The following is a 17,094-nucleotide window of genomic DNA, read 5'->3' on the forward strand; positions in this document are numbered from 1 at the left end:
ATTCATAACCAGTCGTCGTAGTTCTCATGACTTTTTAATTTCGGCAGGTTCATAACCAGTCGTCGTAGTTCTCACGACTTTTTAATTTCGGCAGGTTCATAAGCTGATGTGTTGCCGGGTAATGTATGATGTGTAGAGCCCTCCAGTGAGAAATAACTACTCTTTCAAGTAGCAAATTTAAATTATGTCTTTTCTTTTAAATCGTATTTGATACATCTTTTTTGTCAATTGGCTAGCAAGTGTATTGGAATGCTTCTCCAGTCTGGCAACGTATCCTTACTTCTTGCCAGTATAACTGCATCAGCAAATGTTTCAGTAGTGATGTTTTCAATACATGGTAAGTCTGCTGTGTAAAGTGTATACAGCACCGGTCCTAGCATTGAACCCTGTGGCACACCTGCTCTAATATTGCAAACAATTGATATTTTTCTACCTTCTTAGGAAACGATGTTCTGTTATGAGACTCTGGATAAGGCTTTTTAAAATAACGAATTAGTATATTTTATAAGACAGCCGTCCGTCGGAATTGGAATATGGAGAGAGACTGACATTGGACTATATGCAAAGGAATGTAGAGAAATGCTGAACAAGCGAAAAGGATGTAGGGTGAGCATGTTAGCGTACAGAGTACGGACATAACAGTTGCTAAAATATGATTTTAGTAGTAAATAAAAACTGTTTAATAATTGGGACTTATTTTTGCAGTACTAAAATGAAGTTTTTTTTATACAGTTATAGTCTTTGTGAAGGAAGGTGTATGAAGTATCTAGGCACTCAGTTCAGTAGGAAACAAGGTGGGGGAAAGGGGGGAAAGTACAGTTTTGGCGAAAGAAAGTTTCTGTTTTGTTGGTTAGAACAGTTTTTTGTCTGTATTTTCGCCAATTCTGCACTGATTTCCCAGAAACAAAAACCACAGGCTTTGTTTGGAAAGGCGCTTCTGTTCGTGTATCACACTGCACTACACACTGAGTAAAAATATAAAGTCATCGCCCGGTTATCGAAATGTAAGAATTTCCAGCTGAGGGGCGGATTTAGCCATATGTGTTGCTGACCAGATCTTCTTATTGGATGGTCTTCTTAACGGCCTGGTACTTACTCTTATAGGCCGAGAAAGCACGCTCATATTCGTTCGTCGTTTGATCCGTTCAGCTTGATGTCCAGTTCCCAGTGTAGCGAGTCGATAGCCGCCCAGTGGGACTGCGCCGTGCTCAGCAGATCCTCAAATTCCCATCGTTCATTTAATAAATCTGATTGTTTTCTAATTTCTAATTTAATTTGATTTGTTGTTTTCTCAACATGCCTACGGTCTTGCTTTCCGTAGTTGTTTGTTGATGATGAGCAGCCCTGCTGCCGCCCGGTTGTGGATTCTCTTGAGGGAATCCTTGCTTAGGGTCCGGTTTGTTAAGTTCGTACGGGGGAGGTTTAATGAGCAGAGATTGTGGTTTGTCCCACGTTTCAATATTTTTTTTAATATAAAAAAAAACTTCGCTCGCCTCGTGCTCTTGTATGAAACTTCTTCTGTTTTGTTGTTTGTTTATGACTTATATTTGATATATTTAAATCACTGTAATTACACTGTTACTTGTTAATGTTATAGTTATTTACTTGTTAGTTTACTTGTTAGTTAGTTAACAATTATATTTTAATATAATATTTTAATAATCACCTACATATGACACCCTATTGTGTCAATGGCGAGCTATGAGGCTTGATGATGGTTGGCTGTGTAGCTGGCTGGCTGGTAAATGAGCTCGGTGCCTGATAGTGAATCAGACACAGTGGAGTCTTGGCAGCGATGGCAGCAGCAGCCGGGCAGTGAACTCTCGGCACAGGGAGAATCCTTCTTCAATTGGTAGCGGGCGGTACCCTCGTGAAGGGTGTCGTAGTGGGCCCACCGTGTGAATCAGGTCGACCTTGTCAGGGTATGGGCGACCAAGGGATGAAAAAGGGTGACAATCATTCGGAATTAAGGGTTTCATCTCTTGCAAGTGTATAAATTTTGTCAATTCGATGGGCAACGGCGATGTGTACAAAGCTGTTGTAATCATATCAGTGTTTGAAACCCGCCGTGGCAAATACTCATAATCATCCTCGAAATTGATTCTATATTTAATTTTTCCTTCTGGCAAGTATTGTAAGGCGCAAATATCTGTAACGACAGGATCGCCTTTCTTATTTCCAGGCCTAATTCGTTAAAAATATTTTTAAATGGCCCTGTTTCGTTAAAAATACATATTTTTAAATGAGACCCATTGTTGATAATTCCCTGTGAAGATAGGTATGTCGACCTGTGGCGATGTGCTCTCTATGAGATACCGACTAGAGCTTGGTGTTGATAGATTCTTTGAGATTGTTTAAAATACTTTCGTTATGTGTAAAGGCATTCTCATAGTCAAGGTCTTGTCCATCTAAAATGCTATCTCCCAGTGCAGTGAGTATCATCCCCCATCGTGAATTTAATTGCTGAAGCACGTCTTCAAATTTCCATTTTGTACATATATTTTTCTAAATCAATGCAAAGCTTTAAAATTTACTGCCTGCCTTTGCAACATTTCTTGTAGGAAATGTTGCAATAGAATCCAATAAGAATTGGATTCTATTGAAACGGGTGTGGGTGTGTGTCAGCCTCTCTCTGTTTCTGTTTGTTGCTTACTTTAAGTACTTGCCCCTTTCCTTTGATTTGCAAAGTTCGTTGTTAATTATTTCGACACCCTAGCGATACAATTTTTAATTTCTAGGTACTGTTTTTGTGCGGTCTGTTATGCGAGATGAATAAAATCTCTTGTAGGGCGATATACCCAGTGGTGGGCTACGTTGCTAGTGTTATTCTTTATTTTCCAACACAAGTAATTTACAGGTATGTATACCCAAAACATTACATGGCAGTTACTCAACTAAAATTACATCATTTTTTATAACTAAGAAAGAACAAAATAATATTTTTAAATTTATATAAACTTAAACAAAATATATCGCATTCATTGCTGTGAGCGAGCATGTCATTGAGCAGCTTTATTCCTCGTATAAGGGGAGCATTCCTACCACTCTTCGTTCGCCCTCGGACGGTGAACAAATCGCGAAGGCGTCGCATCCGAAGGACCATAAAGATGTACAGTTCGTACACCTGGGGATGCTGCTGCTGATAATAAAACTAAGCTGCTAAGATTATATGCTTTAATGATGCTATGCTGTTATGCTAAGAGTTACACACGTACGCGGCTCGCGACGTTTTAACGTGAACTAACGCTATATGAAAATGAAAATGCTGTGACATACAAAAAATGATGAATTTGCACTCTGTACGGTTGCACCGTACACCGTTTCTTACACTATGACGATACAATAACAATGTATGAAACGTCATGACATTAAAATTTAATAACACACAGAGAAATATAACTTACACGTTTGTTAATGCACAACTTTATTTAATTCTCGTGGTCTTTCCACCTTGATTTCAGGAACAGATAAGCTAGTAGTACTCATAACTTCTTTTAAATTTTTCATATTTTCCTGTCTCCGGTGGGCTAATTAAAATGACCGTGACTTGCTCGATGACTTCTGGCGTTAATTTTGAAATTACAATTTGATATTTCGCCTCGTCCGACATTTTCTGTGGTGATAAAACTGCTTCCGTTTGTATAAACCATATCTTCGGCGATTTCTTCCAAAATTCTGGGATGCGGGCCGTAATGGAGATTGACGATAAGCTTGCAAATTCTTCTTTAACGGGTTCCATGGTGATATTTAATTTTTATATGTAGTTTTGTTTGTGTTATTGAATTTTATTTTTGTAACTTTTTTACCGCTGCCACCGCCCTGTAGTTTTGTGAGTTGTCCGTATATATATTATACTACCTTTTACCCGCGGCTTCGCTCGCGTTAAGAAGTATTAATATTAGTATATTTTTGCGGCTTTGGTACTTTTGTTTGCGTATGTAAAAACTTAGGGCCTACAAAACTTCTTTGTACACAATATTCTTAACTAAGCTGTCATTAGGCGCTAAAACTATCAAACTTTTGGACGAACTTACTCGTGAGCAAGCAACATAAAATTGTCCATGAGAGAAGCAATGTTCTCTCAAGTCAATACCCGCGAACTTCAGTTTGCCCCCGAGACTTGTTAATTGTCATGGCAAAACAGACACAGACAGATACAGACATTTTAGGGGAAATTGTAATCGTTTAAATTCGAACGGGATATCATTAGGTATTAATGGGATTCGTGGTATAAATACAGTCTCCCCTTTCGCACAACCAGTTAATATAGTGGCTTCCACTATGTTGCGATGTAACGCTTTCACTTGCAGTCTCGTACCGTTACAAAGTTTCGGTGGGTTTAAATTTCGCAACAATATAATTGGAGTGCCCACACGCAGAATTATGATAAGGCAAACCTGGCGGTTTCAATGAATTTAAAAATTCAACAGGGTAATTAGTAGCGTCATTTGTAGTACCACAGTATCCACCACAGTATCAATCGAAGTGTAGACCTTTTCTTCGCCCTCAAATGACATGAGCAGGATATCGTTGATAGCTGCTGCTTGATCGTTCTTTGGCTCGTCGCTTGTGCGACGCGGCCGAAAATCCTGCGTCAGCACAGCACCTACAATATTAATTGTATCCCAAGTTCTTATGTTGACTCCAAGGCTTTTTTTGGGTTGCGCTTCATTTCCCCTTCCTTTCAACGGAAGGGACCTTTGTATTAGGTAATAGTGTTTTTTTTCATCAATTAATGCTTACACCTTTTAACTACTTACATCTTTTTGCCTATTTTGTTGGTGGTTGTAGAATGAAAGGCAATTTTAAAGATAATATATTATGTATAATATTATATAAATGATTTTACATTGTTTTTAGCGACGTTAATACAGAGCATAGTTTGGATAGCGACTGGCTACAGAATACAATATTTCAAGGTTATTTTATCGCATTCAAATTCTTTTCCGGAGCATCGTGCATTTTCTTAATTTGTATGAGCGACTGTTGTTGCATATTCGGCAGGCCTAAAATTATAATAACGTGTGATGAAAATATTAGTGGTGTGATCGCTTGCAAATCGTTCTGTAATCTCAGCTTATAATCTGTGTATGCTTCGTCACATTCTGATAGATTCAGATTCGTTCATAAAAACCTGCTGTTGTGTTTTTGATATACCTCTAGTAAATAATCTTTAAACTGCATTTTTCTATCTTCGTCCATGTACAAGGTTGTAGGGCCTGTACAGAGTATTTTGAGATGGTTCGTAAATAAAATAATTCAGTACAATAATTTGTTCATTGCCTTAATTCTACATGGTTTGGTTAATGGTTATGAGTACGCAAGATTTCTATGGTGATCGAATGCGAACTAAATATAACACTAAAATGTCGCGTGTCGGCGTAAAATGTTGACAGTGCGCAACATGATGTATGAACACCGTACAGATCCTGTATGTACTCGGGTGTGTGCAATCCATACCTACGTGTCTTTTCTCATGTCTTCTTTGAAGTGTAGCTTTTACTTTTTGAAAATATTGGGACTTGGGTTATGGTATGGTTATCGGCGGACCATAATTGAGGTTATATTGCATTTGTTTTCGAATCTTCACTTTGTTTCACAGTAAATTCAAACTTTAATTTCTCTATTATTTATAATAGCTATGATAATGTTGTCTTGTAATGAGTTATTTATTGAAACAAAAACCAAAGTTGTAAGAAAAAAGTTGCTCTGTAATTTTTTATTTTCAGGAAACACCATTAATTACTAAATACAGGTAACACTTAATTACCTGTAAAAGAGAAACAACATGAAAAGCTATTGTTTCAAATGATATTTCCTTAATCAGAAATATCTCTTTATAAAATAAAACCCATTGCAATGTACAAAATTATTTAAAATGCAATGAATTAGGAAAGATCCTATAGGGAACTTAATTTATCGTCCCTGGATTCGCTGCCGAGCTCCTTGGCAGATAGTTTTGTCTTGATTTCGGCAACGAGGTTGCCAGTCTCCCGGTGAAGCTCCTTCAGGTAGCTGAAGGGTTCCACGGTCTCGTACCCTAGCCAGCTGCGTACAGCTGGCATCTCTTTTAGGGTTTCCGTGATGCCTGCTCTGGCGAGACTCACTTCCGAGAGGAGGGCCTCCTTGATTTGCTTCACTTCTGCAGAGTGGGCCCTCTCCACTCGCACCAGCTCTTGTGCGTGGCGTGAGCGTTCTTTTTCAAGGTTGAATTTATGTCTCGAGCGTGAGTCCGCCAGAGACAAGACAGTTTCGTACAGCCCCTGCAAGCTGTTGAGGGCTACGGTCTTATTTTCCCTCTTCATATTACCGGCCGTCTCAAGTGATTCTTTGCCTCTGAGAAGCATGTCGTTTGCAACCTTTGTTGCCACGTCCATTTCCACTCCTGTGCCCCTTTTGGGAGACGTGTAGAGGAGACTCACTCGCCTCCCGATGGATGTCTCGGATCCACCGAAGAGGTCTCCATCTCATCTTGGGTGTCGCCACCTGCAGCCAGTGAATCTGGCTGCAGGTGTAATCCATCTGTAATGCGGATGACTGTGGCGGCGATTCCGGTTCCGGTAAAGGTGGTAGGGGCTTAGGAGCTGTTGTTTTAGATGTTGATGGCAGATGGTTGATGGTTGGTGGCAGAGCCGTGGCTGCTCTCACCATTGTCTTTTTTTGGTTGCGGGAAGTTTTAGCGGGTTCGCTTTTGCTTGACATTTTTGTTTAAATATATAAAAATAACTTTAAAAATTGCTTAGAGTTAACTTAAAATTAATTAAAGGTAACTTAACTTAAATTAATTAATTATAATGTAGATGACGGGGACGCTGGTGTTGTGCGCCGGTGGCTGATGGTGACGAGTACAAATAAGTATTTTAAATAATGTACTGAAATTCTTTCTTTAGGTGATTTTTTATAATTTATCTCTGCCCTTTTTATTCTGTCGAATATGTCCTCTTGTTTACGAAGAAGTCCCTCATCATTTCTTGCCATTTTCGTTTTGAAATATTCTAAGTTCTAAGTATCGCGTTGTACGGGGTTGTAGGGCCCGTACAGAGTAAATAAAAGAATTTCAATAAAAGAATTCAATATTTCGCTGAATATCTTGATGCTGGTTGTTATAATTGAGAGACGAGACAGGGGTATTATTTGTAGAGCCGCTCGGTAAGGAGATGTTTATGATGTTGTTGATCTGAGATATCTTGGGCGATGCCGGCATGTAAGACTATAATTATATTCAGATTATTCTCCCTTCGACTGTGAGAGACAACGAAGAAATCGGATGATTATTTATTATTTATTTATTTATGGTTCACAATAAAAGAAAAAATATTTATTTAAGCTGCTTAGCTCCAACCATCTGTTCTTGCAAGCCGAAATTGTCGTTTTACATTTACTTGCCTTTGGCGTCGTTTCGCAAAAACTATAGTCGTCTTTAATAATATGTATACTGTATAGACTTTCTCTTATGTATAGTTTTCTTCTTAAGTATAGTTGTCTTGATATTGTAATTGTTTAGGCTTGATTAAATCTTGTTTTCTTCGGGAAGACTCTAATGACATAAATTTTGTTTCAAGAAAATCTAGAAATTGTTGCTAAATCTCTAGGGTTCTTTAGCGACTCAATATAATCATGAGTGGGTGTCTGCATCCAATTTCTGCGATAGTATATATATATCTGCACTATAAGAGGATCCCAAGACGTTATGTTAACCCCCATGGCTTTAATGGCATTGAGACACTCGTTGGTAGTGTCATGTATTTTCTTTATTTGCCCAGCTGACTGTTGTGTTGCCCAGTTGCCCACTAGGCATCGATAAAATAATTTGAATATGAGAGTTAAATATAATTCGCATATTATTATAACGATGGTTTAGAATATCCCAACAAAGATAGTTATCGGAACTTATGGTTAAGTGTTGTACTAATTACGACGCTTCTCCTCTCAATTTATTTTTTAAATGTTGCATTTTCTGAGCATTCGGTAATGAATTATTGCTATGTATGGTTTCATTGAACAAATCCTTAAAAGATATCCATTACTGGAAATTTCCGCTGAACGTTGGTATGTCCAAATGCGGCGTTGATTTCTCTCTAAATGAGACCGAGTTCATTTTATTATTTACTGCCTTCAATCATTTTAACTCGCGATAGCTCAGTATCCAGTTTCATCACCTCCTCAAGTACGCTTGGTATCTCAAGTATCTGCACCTGTCTACTGTATAAATCCCAAAAATGCCACAATAAGAGTTTTGAAATAAAACACTAGAGGGCGTATCAATCGTATATTATCAACAACAATAATGTTATAATACGGTTTTAATAAAACATTTCGATAGCGCCATCTAAACAACTTGTGACGCCATCTATTGCATTGTGACTTAACAACTTAACTTAACTTAGGATTTAACATCTACAATGCACTGTATTGCCACAGGTGCACAGGTCTACGGAACCACACACGCGAACGTACAAGGGTCCCGCTTTACGGTTGCTCGAAGGACCAGTATGTACGGGCCTATCCCGTACTTGTATATAATTAATAAATATAATTAGAAATAAAAGAATCATTAAACTATTGAAACTTGTATTAAACGGAAACTTGTAATAAAATGGATGACTCACGCGAGGTACTCTTAATGACCGTCGACGATGAACTGATTTGAATATAATATAAAGTTTAAATATTGAAAACAATTTGAGTTACGCAATATGCAAGCAAAGCGCCTTATTTTCAACATCAACACAGTAAACTGTTCACATAAAAGTTTTAACGTTTACAGTCTGTCTGTACGGTTCGTACACCTGGGGATGCTGCTGGTATTAATTAAGTAATAATTAATTAAAAGATTAGGCTTTAATATTGCTATGCTTTGCTATAATGCTATGAGCACACGTACGCGGCACGGGACGTTTTTACGTGGACGTATATGGAAAATGAATATGCATTTTCTTGCTCTTTGTTTCTGTTTTTTGTTCTTCCCCTTGGTTTTTTTGGAAATTTAGTTGATAATTTTTCGACACTCTATGTTGGGGGTTGGGATAAATTATAAGGTTCAAGATTGAGATATATAGAGATATTTATTTCTTCACTATGGACTGATGGGATGAGATGAGATTGGCATTTATGATGGAGTTCCGCCCGGTGCGGATTCCGATTGCGAACTACTATGTTAAAATAATTAATTCATTATAATAAAAGATGCAACATCGACGGATTGTATTTCGGGAATTTGCATTGTCTGTACGATTAGGTACTTAATCGTACACTCTAGCAATATATTTATTTTTATTTATTTATTTGTATAAGAACATAACAGTCATACATGATTTATTATAACAAAGTTCTAAAATTCACTACGACCACACATGTTCTATTATTAAAAAAAGAAAAACAGCATATAAAAAAGAAAACAAGCCTCACGCAAATGAACTAACTAATCTTAATCTTAAAATAATACATAAAGCCCACATTTCATTACAAACTTAGAAAACTAAATAATTTAAATTATACATAAGTTACACATTAGCTACATAAAATGATATTTCTTAATTTATTTCTATAACTATTACAAGAACATTGAAAAATATCCATGTCTAATAATTTATCATTATAAAATTTGGCTGCTCTTTTTAAAAAGGCATTCTTGGCGTAATTTGTATTACAGGGAGTGACTTCAAATGTGTATTTGCAACGTGAGGAAATTCTGGGAATTCTGAATTTTATTTTTTCCAATAATAAGCTTGAATCAGTCATGCAATGCATGATCTTATAAAGAAACATCAAACAACATAATTTTTATCTCGTAGGTCTGAAGGTTATTCCTACAAAAATGCAAAGTTACGAAGTTTTAAGTCTTTAAAATGTTAGTTTTTATCATGATTATTTTAGTAATGGCGATGTTATTTAATAAATTAAATAGCATCGCTATTACGCAGGCCATTCAAAGCATTCTCGAAGACCGCTCGGGGCCGATGGCGGGTGCGTTGCGCGCGTTCCACAGCAGCGGGGCTGTGGCGGCGGCCGCGCTGCTGCCGCGCCGCGCGCCGCACTGCGCCGCGGAGGCGCGCCTCATACACGCGCTCGCGCAGTGCCCCGCACAGCCCGCCCGCGCACTCGCCATGGTAAGTGACGCTCCATAGCGTTAGTGACGCTCCATAGTGTTAGTGACGCTCCATAGCGTTAGTGACGCTCCATAGTGTTAGTGACGCTCCATAGCGTGAGTGATGCTGCACAGCCTGCCCGCGCGCTCGCTGCGGTGAGTCATGCTCCACAGCGTTAGTAACACTCCATAGCGTTAGTAACACTCCATAGCGTTAGTAACACTCCATAGCGTTAGTAACACTCCATAGCGTTAGTAACACTCCATAGCGTTAGTAACACTCCATAGCGTTAGTAACACTCCATAGCGTGAGTGACATACACGCGCTCGCGCAGCAACCCGCACAGCACGCCCGTGCACTCGCCATGGTAAGTGACGCTCCACAGACTGAGTGAGCGAGTAGCTGAGTGACGCTGCATACTCAAACTCAAACTCAAACTCCACCATTATCAAAACTTTTATAACTACCATTACCACCATCACTTTCATCATAAGCATCATCATCACAATCATTAAATAATATTATAACCTATGTTATTATGATAATAATTACTACAGACTGTCATCGTTGTTATTACCAAATTTCATCGTCCAGTCAAACGTTTTCAATGAAATTGTAAATAGTAATTAAATAGTAATTTCTCCCCCAAATTGTTGTCCTTATGATATGCAATAGTAAATTTTATAATAAAAAAGCTAATTGCAATAAAATTGCGTATGTATTGTTGCGTATATATTGTTATTAATTGGTATTATAAATTCGATAACATCATTATAATAAAAAACTAATATTAATTATAATTCAGGTGCCCCGAAACACACGTCTGCTCTACTTACACTCGTACCAATCTCTCATTTGGAACAAAGTTGTATCCGAGAGATTAAAGCGCTTCTCATACAAGCCGGCGGTCGGGGATTTGGTGCCGCTCGAAGAAATTGAAGAAGGTAATAAATTATTCATTTGTGAGAAACTAAATTTGTTCACGAAAGAGAAAAAAATATGAGATAATATGTGGACGTGTTTATGTTTATTTATTACAAAATTTACTCGAAGGACCAAAACGTGTTGAAATTTATGATGATTAAATCAAGGTAAAAAAGGTTTTTAACAACGATATACATAATTATTATAGTCTTTAATTTATGTGATATATTACTAAGATCATACATGGCGTTAAGTGCCCGTAAAATATGGTAAAGTTAGTCAAACAAAAAGTTTTATTTTTACGATTCATCTGTCTTTAAAATATTACAAGATATTGAAATCCTTCCAATTCCTAAGATAACTGTTTATCATTCCAGACACAGTAGAGGAAGATGACTCTAGCACATTAGACGACATAGAGCAAGAGGAACTCGAGAAAGCAGAGAAGAAAGAGGAAAGAAATGTTCCCAAAAAGATCCCTCGAGTCAAAATATTAACTCAAGAAGATATAGATAGTGGGAAATACACGATTTTTGATATTGTTCTACCTCTGCCCGGACATAGTGTGGAATATCCTCCTAATGTAAAGGAGTATTATGAAGAATTGCTCACTAAAGATGGTCTGACGTTGAAAATGAAACATAAGATTAAGTAAGGGCTTTTGTTACCTAGAAGTTAAGGATATTTGTAAGCTTATACTAAGGTGATTACAATTTTTAGTGTGTTCCCAATGCAGGGAGATAAGTTTCTTATTTGTTTTTTTTAATAACGTCTGAAAAAGAAATCCGTTTTCCCCTGAGTGGCGTATAGGGCAGATGCATTATACATCTATTAAATTGATCGATTTTCTCTAAGGGCATGTAGGTGGATCAGCCTTCTGTGTCCTACCTTACCTAGATATTTTTTCTTCGTCCCCATCAGGAATCGAACCTGGGACAAAGTACGAACTATGCGTATCAAAAACCATAAAAAAACTAAACAATCAATTCTAAATAAATAGGTAGTTGGTAACTAGGCTCGTATTTTAATAGATTATAATATAAATTTTATTTCTTTTTGACGTGACAACGTCTTATAATTCGATAGCCGGCTGCACGCACGAAAAAACATGACTCATGCGGCGTTACCTCGCTCTGAGGCGTTCCATGTAAGGCTTGAAGTGCAAGCGAGAGCGCGGAACGAGCGACAAAGAAGCACAATCGGACGTTGTCACGTTCAACTATCGTCAGTAAACCGACTTTACAGACAACCAATTTTTTTTATTACAATTTTTTTTAATTATACCTAATATATTATTATAACAGGGAATATTCACTATGTGGCGGCTACAGACACGCGTTAGTTCGTGCTCGGTCCGTGAGCTGGCGGTCGGTGAGATATGACGATCCGTTCGCAGATCTGTTTTTGTCGGATGCTGATGAAATTGCGGGGAAAAAGGACACTGGGGAGGTGAAAGGTTAGTGTTTTGGTTGTTTTTTTTAAAACTCGGTTTAATATACTACGAGACGCGAGTTAACGAGTCAATTATTTGGATATTGTGCTTTTAAATATAAGCGACATTTTTATTGTGAACTAGCGGTCCGCCCCGGCTTCGCCCGTGGTACATATTTCGCAATAAAAGGTAGCCTATGTTCTTTCTCAGGATCTAAAGATTATCTGTGCCAAATTTCATCAAAATCGGTCCAGTAGTTTATGCATGAAAACCATACATACATACAAACCTTTCCTCTTTATAATATTAGTATAGATGTTGCTCGAACGCAGAGAAGTTTCTATGATATTTTTTTAATATACTCGACTCTTTAATACAAGATATAAAATCGTTGGCTCACTAGTATCGAGATGAGATTTATTTCAAATAACATTTAAAACACAATGCCACCATTTATTTCAGTAACAATCATGAATTCCTTGTTTCCATATAAACATTGTTGCAGCATAAATAAAAACATAGAACATTCAACTTAATACCGAATGTACATCAAAACTATATTCATCTTAAATATTTAACTAAATCTATATTAATTTCTTCTCCAGATGGGAAATACAAGGCGCTTCTCATAACAATGATATTACCGACCAGTGTCTACGCTACTATGGCATTACGAGAACTACTCCGAGTCGATACTTCCTCCGACACACAAGCGCAACAGAACAACTATCATAAAAAACATGTCAACGAAGAAAATATCAAACAAGAAAATGTCAACGAAGAAAATATCAAACAAGAAAATTCCAAACCAGAAAATGTCAAACAAGAAAATTGCAAACCAGAAAATGTCAAACAGGAAAATAATGTCAAGAAAGGAAATGAGGATGTTGCGGAAAAGAGGAAAGGTGATGATGATAGTGAGAATGGTGATTGTAAGAAAGCTAAGATGAATGATGAATAAAATATTAAAGAAATTTTGTTGTTTTATTTTGACTCTTTTTAAATGATAATCAAGATATTCGTTATATAGGTGGTTTAAGAATTTATATTCCTATGACTTCTCTGTGTATAAATATTTCTAATTTAGCTTTATGTGGAATTCCTTTTTTAGTCGGATTTTATTCAAAAGATTTAATTTTAGAAATAGTTAGAATGAGATGAATAATATATGAATTTCTCTTAAAATTACTAATCTTTGCTATGAATGAGTTTATAGTTAGGAACTACTTATTTCTGTAGTTTTGGAGTCACTAAAATATAAGTAGGTAAATTTAAGAAATAAGGTGAAATAAAATAACAATATAGGTATCTCTTATTATATTTATTAGTTCTCTTAATAGTTTTATCTTTGGTATTGTGCTATAGTCAATATTATACTTAAGTATTACTACAACTAATAACTTAATAATAACAACGTTTTTTTCACAAATGCAATCATCGTATCATTGATTTTCTATGAATATGTACCTAATAAACAATTCATATTAATTCTTAGCGTGAACATCTATAATAATATAATATAAGTCATTTAATTAGAAAATAATAAATATCTATTCACTTCAAACAAGGAAAGATAGGATAAGGAAAGAATAGGGACCCATTTTCTATTTCGTAAATCAGATATAGGTATTACATTATAACATATCAGACAAACAATAATTATAACGAAAAGGTAATTTCATATTATCATATAATGCATCAAACAAACATAATCAACAATTACTAACATGACTATTTTTCATTTTTAATTTATCACAACATAATATGGTAGTTAATTTTAGGTTTCAATTACAATAAAATTACAACCTACTTATTAGAATTACACTCAATTATTTCTTATAACCGGTCCGAAAGTCCTGTAACTTCGCAAAGGGCCACTGCGCTACACTCTTGGCCCCGCTATGGGACTGCAAATGTGCCCGCAGCTCCCCCGGCGTGGGGAACGACCGGGGACACCATGTGCATTTGTGGGGCTTGTTCTGAAAGACAATAAAAAAAGATAAATAATATTACCGTAAAATATATTTTTTTATTATTAACTAGCTTTCCGCCCGCAGCTTCGCCCGCTTTGTCTAAAACATAATACATTATATACTAAAACCTTCCTCTTGAATCACTCTATCTATTAATAAAAACCGCATCGAAATTCGTTGCGTAGTTTTAAAGATTAAGGCATACATAGGGACATAGGGACAGAGAAAGCGACTTTATTTTTTACTATGTAGTGATATGATAGTGATTAAAAATGGACACATCGTTATAAATATTTGTGTTGATGAAAATTGTAAGATAATTTATACCTATGGATACCATTAAACATACGGGAATTTTCATTTTTCTTATTTTGCAAAAGTATACGAAATAGTAGGTACCTAAGTAATTCATAATTTGATTTGTGTTCATTGTTAATTAAGATTGCTGAAAACTTACAACGTCAACGTAAACGATTGATAATAATCTATTGTACAGAATAATATGATCGATTATGTTCGGGTCTACTGACTAAAAACATTAGTGAGGTAAGTAATAAAACAGTAAAAAGGTAACCTTTGTATGTGTCATTCGATGGTAGTAAAGATTGGAACTCGCTGTGAAGCATTTACCGCACTCCGGACACTTGTGTGGCTTTTCACCTGCAAATAATTTACATTTTTAATTTTAATTTTATTTACTTACATATTCTTAAACATTCTACACAACTGGATGTAGTTAACTAGCGATCGAAATTAATATTAACTTGATGACCCAGCGGGCAGCGAGCTTCGTATCACCCGTAACTTATATTTCGAACTGTTTAAACTTTCTCAGGATTACGAGTTACGACAGACATTTCTAAACCATCTAAAATCGGCCCAGCTGTTCTTGAGTTTTCATGAGACTAATAAATAGCAATTGATTTTTATGTATATAGATAAATATATTTATAACAATTATTATAAAGTTACCGGTGTGAATTCTTCTGTGAGTGTTCAGAGAGCTGGATGTGCTGAAACCTTTGCCGCAAATGTTGCACACGTGGGGCTTCTCTCCTGAAATAAATAGATAAATAAATCTTATTTTAATTCTATTTCCACCCAAATCTACTATTAAAATGACTTTCTTTGTTCGTCTGTTACGCTTTTACGCCTAAATTACAGAACCGATTTTGATGAAATTCAGAATACTAATAGACTTGAACTCATAACCGGGTACTTCCCATGAGCATTAAATCTTGATTTTTTTACAATGCAAGCACAGATAAAGTAAAATTTGCTAAAAGCATAAATAGCAACATAAATAATAAATAAAATAAGTTCGGAGCCCTCGGTGCGCGAGTCCAACTCGCACTGCTAAAACTGCATGGCTTGTTTTTAGTTACATACAATGTAGGATGAATTCATGACCTATCAGTAAAACACTTTTTTCGCCATATTATTAGTATTTACCCGTATGTGTCCGCATATGCCTCTTCAGCAGCGAAGGCCTATCAAACGTCTTGAAGCACACTTCACAAGGCAGCACACTCTTAGGTTTCATGCACACTGCCTTATCCAACTTATTTGTACTTTCGTACAACTTCATCAAGTGATCGTTGAGACCGCATAAGAATTTGAAATCGACGATTTTTAGGTTTGACTTTTTCGTTGATAAATCGAGGGGCTCTGATTGGTTCATGGTTTTAATTGATGGTATAAGTATGTAGTTGTTTTTTAGTAATGAAAAATGTTTTAAGGAGATCTTTATTTCAATCGTTAATCCAGTTTGGTTCAAATTTTTCACATTAAATTATTTAACAATTGTAGTTAGTTGAATTCTATTTTAAATATGAAGTTGGTTAATTTGGTTACAAAGTTATTTAATTATGTATTTGTTAAAACTTATGAATGTATTCCACTCGTAATTATTAACATAAATGATTGATTACGTTTTTCTTTCACACGAATTATCTATTTCATTATAAAATACGAATGATATTTAACAAGATTTCCTTCCAATTTTCCACTGATAACTGCAGTGGGCATTTGAGGATAGTCCCTTAAATAGCTGAAGGGTATTTGTATCGGATTGAGTAAGGTATTGAGGTGACAACAATAAGGTTTGCAGCTCGCACTAATCGTCGTGATTTGACTGTTTTTTTATGTCACATGGAGCTAGGAAAATCGTTTGGAATGGATATGTTTATCCTTATTTCGAATGTTCGAGTTTTCTTATTGTTAAACCGATATTTGACGTACGCGTAGTCTGTGTTCTTTTGCTAAATTTCATTTGCTACACAAACAACCTGTTAAACGTTAATCGTTATTTACTTTTACTAAAAATGTAGAATTTCCCGGTACATCTTAGAATTAAGACTGGTACGTAATAAAGTTCATATACAAGATTATGGAGTTAAATGAATAAGGTTAAAACGAAACATACCTATCTGCTACATGTTTTTAACGTATTTGTACATAATATTTTTTCCACCGATATTCATATACCGTTAGTTTATAATTTCTGGAAGCTAGATTTAAACGAAAAATGCAAATAAAATAATAAATCAAAACACATCCAAAAAATCGTATTCAAATGTGATGTATTGAAGAAAACGTAATCGGTTATAGAGGTGACGAAGCACGGCCTGTTTGAATTGGAGCTTTGTACGGCGGCCAAACGAGCCCTGTCTGCCCG

At 36.1% G+C, this 17,094-nt stretch overlaps 2 protein-coding genes across 3 annotated transcripts in view; one reads left to right on the forward strand and one right to left on the reverse strand.

The window, feature by feature from the left end:
• Pus7 (pseudouridine synthase 7) overlaps positions 1 to 13,418 on the forward strand; it is a 31,409-nt gene extending 17,991 nt beyond the window's left edge. For both annotated transcript variants that reach the window (XM_089701177.1, XM_089701178.1), the window contains 5 exons: positions 9,924 to 10,109; positions 10,894 to 11,032; positions 11,390 to 11,663; positions 12,317 to 12,468; positions 13,050 to 13,418. In XM_089701177.1, the coding sequence (XP_089557303.1) occupies positions 9,924 to 10,109; positions 10,894 to 11,032; positions 11,390 to 11,663; positions 12,317 to 12,468; positions 13,050 to 13,405 (1,107 nt within the window). In that variant the 3' untranslated portion in view covers positions 13,406 to 13,418. The remainder of the gene's footprint in view (positions 1 to 9,923; positions 10,110 to 10,893; positions 11,033 to 11,389; positions 11,664 to 12,316; positions 12,469 to 13,049) is intronic.
• Positions 13,419 to 13,811: 393 nt separating this feature from the next.
• Positions 13,812 to 16,646, reverse strand: LOC149484952 (uncharacterized). Its single transcript, XM_089700433.1, has 4 exons — positions 15,870 to 16,646; positions 15,390 to 15,473; positions 14,992 to 15,077; positions 13,812 to 14,423 (listed from the first exon to the last, which is right to left on the reverse strand). The coding sequence occupies exons 1-4, from the start codon at positions 16,096 to 16,098 to the stop codon at positions 14,274 to 14,276; spliced, it is 549 nt and encodes a 182-aa protein (XP_089556559.1). The 5' UTR covers positions 16,099 to 16,646; the 3' UTR covers positions 13,812 to 14,273.
• Between the last annotated feature and the right edge of the window lie 448 nt (positions 16,647 to 17,094).

Source organism: Colias philodice, chromosome 11 (genome assembly GCF_061535455.1).
Source record: "Colias philodice isolate Cphi_HAF_F1 chromosome 11, ilColPhil1 Martin Lab GWU primary, whole genome shotgun sequence".
NCBI classification, from domain to species: Eukaryota; Metazoa; Arthropoda; class Insecta; order Lepidoptera; family Pieridae; genus Colias; species Colias philodice.